Genomic DNA, 8,967 nt, shown 5'->3' with positions numbered 1-8,967 from the left:
CACACCTCATAGTAACAGACCACATTAATGTACACTCTAACAATTCCTAGTGTTATTCTGTCCTCTACAGCCAATCCTTGGCTCTGTGAGCACACAGGATGCCGAGTTGGGCGTTAAGCACTCATTTCCAAGTACGAGAGCGCCACCTTCTGGTGAAATGTTTACCTAGCAAGGGGCGTGTTAAGGATCCACTAAGACGATACAAATTTTTCTGGCCAAAAATGGTTAAATTGAAACAACATTACAAATATATTGAAAATTTGCCGCGTTTCTGATTTCATTTTGATTCTTCTGGGGAGGGTCCTCGATTATTTAGTAGCCAAAGGATTGTAAGCCCTTCCGGTTCTCCTTTAAGCTCCGCGGGTTTCAAGTTTCAGCCCCTCCTCGAATTCCAGCCTGCTGAGACTCCCGAAATCATCCAAAATGGAGCCCTTCGCTGCCTACCCACTGAAATGTTCCGGGTCCAAAGTGAAGGTATTTGCCGTTTTGCTGTCTATGGTTCTGTGCACCGTGACTCTTTTTCTCCTACAATTAAAATTCCTGAAACCGAGAATCAACAGCTTCTATTCTTTTGAAGTGAAGGATGCCAAAGGGAAGATCGTGTCTCTGGAAAAGTTCAAAGGCAAAGTAAGTCTTCGGATTTTTATTTCTGTTGTTCCTCTGCATTGATACTTCTTCTCACCGTAGTGTAGGGTTCGTTACAGTCGTAAATTGGAATGTAGTCTTCAAAGCAATGTCGTTAGATGTCCTTTTAGGTATCAGAGTTCTAGGAGCTTTTCACTTCCAACCGGTTAAGCGACTGTTTTCTCGAAAATTGCTTTCATTTTCGTGCGGACCTGATGCTGTGATCTGGAAGATGCTGTGTGGCTAGGGCGAGACCCACTTCTAAGAATATTACGTAATCTAAGTATAGCGGGTTAGCCCATTTATCTGGGTTATGAATTTTAATGAAGTTGGATCTGTCTGAAAATACGGAGTCTATCAGAGGTTGTATTCTTACAAAATGGTTTGGGATTTTAGTTGCCTGAAGGATTTTTTTTTTTAATCTTTTGCTTCTCTTTCCGGTGGGGTTTTTTCTTTTTCCGGGAGGCTTCCCTAGTTGTAAACGTGGCTAGTGACTGCCGGTACACCGACAAAAGTTACTTGACCCTCAAGGAGCTGCACAAGGAGTTTGGGCCCTATCACTTCAACGTCCTGGCTTTCCCATGCAATCAGTTTGGAGAATCGGAGCCCATGTCCAGCATGGAGATAGAATCTTTTGCGAGACAAAACTACGGAGTCACATTCCCCATCTTCCACAAGATTAAGATCTTAGGGCCGGAAGCAGAACCTGCGTTTAGATTTCTTGTTGGTAAATATCTACCCTGCCTCAATGTTGTCCATTCCTTTCCATTTCATTATTATACATACGTGCGATAGAAAAAGATATAGATAGATCAGGACCATAGTTCCTATCTCATTTAAAATATTTTACCGGGAAAATTTCATAAAACTTTCTAGAAGTTATACATCCCTGAAATCAGTGTTTTGACTTCTTAGATGGTAAGGAATCCTACCTTGGTATGTTTTTATTCCTTCTGACCATCGTGTTGAAGATTGTATGCGAGGCGTGGCCACGACTGCTTTCCCTAAGTATTTCAGCTCACCCCTCGCTGCTAGACTTTCTGTTGGGACAGTAGCCCCACCCCTGACTAAAGCTTCACGAATACTTGTGGCCAAGCATCAATAACTGAGTATATCTTCATGTTTAGTTTTATGGTGGCCTTACCATCTGAGACATTAGCCTCAAGGTTGACCTGACATTTTACCAGGGTTCTGCTGAAATTCAAAGCAAAATAACTCGCTTATTTTCAGAAGTCAGTCATATGAGACTTCCTCTATAACTAAGCTACCACAGCCATCTATTTAAAGTGTGAGTAACACAGTGCACAGGAACCGTGGCTGTTCTTTCTGGGAAATACTGAAGAAAAGGTAGAGCTGAGCCCTTGAGCTAAGCATCCAATTATATTCTAATGAGGACTCTGTCAAAAAAAAAAAAATGAAACTCAACTGTCCTCACAGAACCAAAACTGCCACACAGACAGTGTGTGTTGTTAGACAGGGAAGGCAGGAGAACCCAGAGGTCAAGTCCACCAGTTCTGGAAGGAGGTGCAGATAGCAACTCTGCCTCTACCAATAGCGGCCACTCAGTATCAAGTTCAGGCCTCCATTTTTCTCATATGCAAAATGCTGAAGAGAGCAACGACCATTTCTTGGGGTTTCCTGACCCCACTTGAACCCTGAACTAGGCACAGAGTGAGGACTTAATTTTAATTTTAGTTGCTGTATCTTTCCTAGGAAAGACATTTGTTTTTATGTGTATGAGTGTTTTCCCTGCATGTGTGTGTTTGTCCATGTGTACCTGGTGCCCAAGGAGGCCAGAAGAGGGAGGCATCAAACCCCCTGAAACTGAAGTCACACAGCTGTGAGCCACCATGTGGGTCTTGGGAATCGAACCCAGGGCCTCTGCAAGACCAGTACTCTTAACCAATGAACCATCTCTCCAAACCCTACCTATTATATCTTTTTCTCATATTCATTAATATTAGGGACAGAGATCCAGAATGACAAAAGTAAAAACATTCACACTTATTACATAAATTAAGATTTAGCAAAAGAATGTCATAATTTCTCCAAGTAATCATTTCAAATCCCTTGCCATTTTGCTATATAATCAATAACAATATTTGAAACATTATTACATTAAATATGAAAAATCAATGTGTACCTTCCTTTTACCAAAAAAAAAAAAACTTTAGAACATTTTACATTTTGAAAAGTTGAGAAGAGACTAGATATGGTGGCAAACACCTATAATCCCAAGATTGGGAAAGTGGAGGCTTGGAAGATTAAGAGTTCAAGGTTAGCTTTGGCCAAGAGTTCAAAGTTAGCCTAAGATATGTAGTGAATTTCAGGCCAGTCCGGGCCACACAAACATTAAATATTAAACTGGTCTTACTGGGCCTGGTGGTATTCACCCACCTGTTAATCCCAGGATCTAAGAGTCTGAGTCAGAAGGGCCACAAGTTCAAGTCCAATTTAGGCTACAAAGCAAAACAAAACAAAAAAAGAAAATGGGTGTAGATTACCAAATCTAAAATATAAAACTTTGTTTCATGTCCTGACTCTAGATCAGGACAGTCATCTATGAAGTCAAGAATACTGAAATCTGGTTACTGAAGCCTTGAGCTCTGCTTTGTGTGGGTGTTTTATTTTGTTCTTAATAGTATGACAATCCTAGAACCTGGTTCTAAAATTGTCACCTATACAGATGTAATAAAACTGAAAGCCTTGACAAAGAATAAAATCATGCTCATAAAAATATATTCTGAACATTATAGATTCTTCCAAGAAGGAACCAATGTGGAACTTTTGGAAGTATCTGGTCAACCCCGAGGGACAAGTTGTGAAGTTCTGGAGGCCAGAAGAACCCCTTGAAGCCATCAGACCTCACGTGTCACAAATGATTGGGCAAATGATTCTTAAAAAGAAAGTGGACCTATGAAAACATCACAGTCAGTCCAGCACAACTGGACAGAGAAATGACCTTGAAGGATTCAGCCTCCTTTTAGATTTTGACAACTATGGTACTAAAAGATTTTTCAGGCCATCTCACCACTCAGTTGCAATGGATGTCCCCAAAATAGAAATATTACCCAAAGAGGAAAAAAGGGGTGGGGGTAGCCAAAGAATCATGATGAAGTATATTACTTATCTGTCCAGAAGGAAAACTGTAGGAAGCTCAGTCACCAATATGCTTCTGTTTCCGGTTGTAACTTTCTCTAGGGTTGACCCATATGGGAAAACTAATGCCCAGAACCACTATGTGAAATGAAGAACACTGTGTGGTGACAGTTCTAAAGTGACTAACTAACTGGAAGTGGTACACAGGTGTAATAAAGGATAAAGTGAATGCTGCAAAAGATAAAGTGCTTTTGTTTTAAGTTTTTTGAGACAGGGTGTCAGGGATCAGCCTCAACAAAAAATACCACTCACCAGGTTAGGGGTATGGGGATTTAGGAATATTAGTAAAAAAAAATATGATGATGTGAAAATAAAAAGACAGAAAAACATAGACTAGTACCAGGAGGAAGTTCCAGTGAATACTGAAATCGCCCACATTTAATTTTTCAATTGCTTAAAATGCCCCTGACCCTAAAAGGTAGGAGGAAGACAAAAAACTGCATAACATGATGCAGGGAAATGAACAGACCAGTTGAAGGCTGTGGGCTACAGCTATAGTTAAACATTCTGTTGCTAGAACAAAACAAGTCACGCTCACAGCCTAGACCAAAACATTCTATAGGCAAACCACTTCCTGGGTGGAATTCAATGTGAGCACCCTAAAGGAACTGGAACCTTAGTTGGATCTTGCCGGGGTCTCTGGCAAAGCAGACCCACTGGACTCTTCTGGGGCTGAGCAGGATGGTGAGTGTCGAACAACCCAGCCCTTCCCTCAGCCATGGGGAGAAACACACACTGAGTCAGAAGTCTGTCAAAGCAGGATCTCATTTAATGGTATCAGGCAGGAACTTATATAGGGTTGTGATGGGGATGGAGAAGCTTGGGATGGATTGAGGTGGAGTAAGGAATAAGGGCCAATAAAATTCTGCCACGCTAACAGTGGCTGGGTAGAGGTAGGTCTAGGTTGGGTAGCCAGAGACAGGTCTCCAAACTCTAGCTAGGCTCAGGAAGTCACACTGGGCCTCATGCCCGGGCTTCATGAGGCCCAACAGGATCCTTAGACTTTTGTTTGAGGTAGAGACATATCTACTTCTTTATTCCTGAAATACAAAGTCTGACTGTTTGTCATACTTGTTGACAATAACCTTGAGAGCAGAACTCTAATGTAAATCTAGGTGCAACCTTTGTTTGAGGTAGAAGTAGAGGTGAGGTCCAACTCTCTGACTTGGTCAATGTGGAAATAGGCTCACATTTTTGGGCCTCCACAGCAGGGTTTCTCTGTGTGACACTGGCTGTCCTGGAACTCATACTGTAGACCAGGCTGATCTTCCTGCCTCTGCCTCCTGAGTGCTAGGATCAGAAGTGTGAGCCACCACACCCTGCAAAGTGTGGACTTTCAAATCATTGCATGTGTTTCACACACAGGTTTTTATTTGGTGTTTCTTTAATATAGGTTTTAATGGTTTATTGAATCTGAACAAGTTGTCACTTCTAAATGATTTGAAAACAGCATCATTTTCAGCCCTTCCATGTGATTCTTCTAGGATCAATTTAAATTACATAACTAGGATATTAGAATTGAGGTTAGCCTTTAATTTTGAATAAAAACCATCAAGTATAGGAAAAGGGACATAAGTATATGATCATTTTAATTGATATCTTACAAGTCAATTTTGACTGCTAATAGATTGAATTGGTCATTTGGGGAGAACTCAATTCTGTGTCACTCTGATACTCAAAACTGTAAACATTGTCTTCAGAGAGTCAAACTTCAACGTAAAGTTGGTGATAGTAATCATGTAAGTCCTCAAAATCAAAACCTGGACCTTTTTGCTGAGATATTTGCACCTTTTCTCCCAAAGCCATGATCTTGATGTGTTGTCAGCCTTGTACCTAACAAAGTGACCTGCCCAGTTGGTGAAGATGAATTACTACCCCGTGAAATGCAATGTCATTGCATAAAAGAATTACATTGAAGACTGATATTTTGTGTGGGAATACCATCATTTACAGTTCAGCAAAGGAGGAAGGGCCAATGTCAGTGGCCTGTGGCTGACTCTGTTTAGACCTGAAGAAGACCGTGGTGAGTTCAGTGATACCACCACACTATACTAACAGTCTCAGAGAAACAAAACACGTTCCCTGTGGCACTGCCTTCTGCTTCAAAGTGTATTTCCAGCCACATGGCTACTGATGTGTTTAGCAAGTTCTCTGGACCAGGTAGAAGTGCAGTGCTCCTTACAGGTGGCAAATCTTGCAAGGATAGCCTTGGGAATGCTGGATTTGTGTGCCAGCACACCTGGGGACATCTCATCAGCTGCATGACTTCTGGCAGGTCACTAACTACCATTAGCATCAATCCCCTTACCTGTAAAGTAAGTGGAGGTCAAACGGAACAACAAAAACAGCCCTCCTAACCCTGTCAAATGGCATACTCACCAGGGAAGCAACTAGAATTAACCTGGATTGTTATCAGTAAAAGAGAATTTATTCAAGTCTACCTGCCTTTTGTAATTTTACCCCAACAGACTATTAGCAATCTAAATTCTGGGTCTCTAGTACAATTTTGACCAGAATCCACCCCTCCAAGTGTTGCTTCCCAGGCACGATTGCCATGTACTCCAACTGTGACTTCATGGAGCACCAAAACCACAAGGTGTTTGCACATGCTCGCCTTAGGCAGGTAAGCAGAGCTGAGCAGGCCAGCAGCACACAGGCGATGTAGACCCACACTGCCAGGTGGATGGTCAGGGAGTTGAACAGAGAGTGACCTTGACTGTCACAGGGGATGTGATTTGATGACCTCAAGTCACCACCTCTCTCCAAAATAAAAGCTTCCCCAAGTGTCTCCAGCTCTGGTTGCCTAATCCAACCCATGACCTCTACAAGATGCAAGGCAGGCAGGTAGGCTGTGAAAGCATTTTCTTTGAATGGCCTTACCAGAAGCTCAAGGGACCACTCAGAGTTCCCATTCCACTGATAAGCCCTGAAAATAAAGACCTGTTTGCTAGTGTGCTGCCACTCACAGCTCAGCAGGCCCACTTATCCTCCCTAACTGGAGCGCCACTTCCCAAATACAGACTGCTGCAGGACGTGGGAACTGGGTAAAAAGGTAGTTAGCTGTCATCTTCAACACAAAACAAAGGGCTGTGATCACATGCACCTTCACTGAGTTGAATAATTCATTGACTGAGTTTATTTTGGTTTTGTTTGAAGGGTAGAAAGGAATACTCCATACAAACTCATCACCTGTTTACAGCAGAGGCAACAGTAGAGAACAGTGGGACTGAAATATGAATTTTCCCTGATAGCTGGGAAATCTTAATGCATAATGATTATAGTGCATCTATAATGTGTGTTTATAATATTATAAATATATATATGTATACATATAAAACTGAGTAATTTTACTATATATATAGCTTGATGTGTATGTGATATATATATGTATAGATATATATATATAGATATATATGAAACAATAGGCTCTCAGGAATCCTGACCTGCAGATGCACAATTTCACAGCCTAAGTGTTCCCATGTGACCGACATCAGTCTACCAATGGCTTAGTGATGTGGGATGCTCGTGTGTGTGTGTGTGTGTGTGTGTGTGTGTGTGTGTGTGTGTGTGTATTAGGTCAAACAGTATTGTAATTAATATAGTTTCTGTGTGGTTATTCAGGTCTGGGTGGCCAGGAACAAAAGATCTCCATTTACAAAATGACACCAAATGATGGGCATAGTATATCCACAAAAAGCCTAATAAAACTTTTTTAAAAGGTGGGAGGGACTTCTACACCCACAAAAATGGGAGTCAACCAGACCTTCTTGATTGCCTCATGTTTTCAGATAGGCTCTGTTTGCTGGCAGCATTAGCAGCAAAGACTGTATGGCTCCTTTAAGAGGCAGCTTCCTGGTTTGTGCTGGCAGCCTATTAGTTCATGCTTCTTATTAACTAGCTCTTATATCTTAAATTAATCCATGTCTATTATTTTATATTTTACCACAAAACTTGTGGTTTGTTACCTCTTACTACTTGGGCGTCTACATGGTGTTTCCCTGACTCCACCTACTCTATATCTCTGTTCAGATTTCCCATCTGGCTTTACTCTGCAAAGCCATTGGCCGAAACAACTTTATTCATCAACCAATGAAAGCAACACCATTCACAGAAGGACATCCCATATCATCTTAGTGCCTAGCTTGCATAGTTTCTGAAATTTTTATCACTGCATCAATCAACAGGAGATAGCTCAAATAAACCATTACACACAGACTTGATAAAGGTGTCATAAGGCTCCCCAAGGAGAAAAGCCTACATCTCAAATGTATCAAATGTGCTTTTCTTATTATAAATACACTATTTTGACAGGGCACATACAAATGTGGGCATGTGTGCAGTTTCTGAACTATGAAATGCTGCCTTATCATAGGGAAGACTGTTGCCTAAGAGCGCTGTCTACAGATGACCTCAAGTAGGAAAACATGCCAGTAAAAAGAATAAAAGGAAGAAAGGAAGAGGCACAGCAGGAAAGGAAGAGGGGAGAAGAGAGAAGAGAGAGGTGAAGCAGAAAGGAGGGGGGAAGAGGAGAAAGAAAGGAAAAGCGGGAATGTGGATGTATATTAAATAACATTTGTGGTCAGTTCTTCCCTCTTCATGAACTAGACCTCATCTTCTTCCAATTATTGTAAACCAACATGCGGTATTTTACATAAAATAGGAGAACCAAGTTGTCTTCCAAATAATTCAGCCCACCCCCCCCATACCCAAAATATTCCAAATTTTCTGAAAAGAGGGAGATGGAACCCAAGAAGGAAACCAAAAATGGTATTCTATGTTTTATTTCCCATTAACTGTCTTTTAAAATTCTGCCTTGTGTGAGCAGAAGCATTGAGTGGTCCCTGTACAGAATTATTGTGCTAATAGTGTTTCTTTGAAATAAACCAACCTCCTGGAGAGAGTTGGTAAAGGGACGCTGTACTTACTTAGTTCTCAGACTTACTTGCAATAAAGTTCTATTCTTCTGCCTACAAATGAATCCATTCCACTCTTCGTGTCCTCCTCCCTTCGCGTCCTGGAGGAGGATAAAGGGCAGCTAGAAGTAAGGAACTGGGACGCTGCACCAGCTGGCACAGTTCCACCCCCAGCGCTGTGAAAAGCACTGTAGTTTTCCCACAGGCAGCAGAGTCTGCTTCCACCTACAGCAGATTGTTATCCCTTTGCTGGTTCGGTTCCTTCCCATGT

The 8,967-nt window shown here is 41.6% G+C and overlaps 1 protein-coding gene across 1 annotated transcript; it reads left to right on the top strand.

Annotated features, from left to right (window-relative positions):
• The first annotated feature begins 205 nt into the window (after positions 1-205).
• Gpx8 (glutathione peroxidase 8 (putative)) lies at positions 206-3,968 on the top strand. Its single transcript, XM_005356810.3, has 3 exons — positions 206-627; positions 1,090-1,351; positions 3,381-3,968. The coding sequence occupies exons 1-3, from the start codon at positions 424-426 to the stop codon at positions 3,542-3,544; spliced, it is 630 nt and encodes a 209-aa protein (XP_005356867.1). The 5' UTR covers positions 206-423; the 3' UTR covers positions 3,545-3,968.
• Positions 3,969-8,967: the final 4,999 nt, after the last annotated feature.

This window comes from Microtus ochrogaster, chromosome 19 (assembly GCF_000317375.1).
Source record: "Microtus ochrogaster isolate Prairie Vole_2 chromosome 19, MicOch1.0, whole genome shotgun sequence".
In the NCBI taxonomy this organism is placed as follows: Eukaryota; Metazoa; Chordata; class Mammalia; order Rodentia; family Cricetidae; genus Microtus; species Microtus ochrogaster.
Note: the sequence above shows the minus strand (reverse complement) of the source record. Positions and strands in the feature narration are given on the sequence as shown.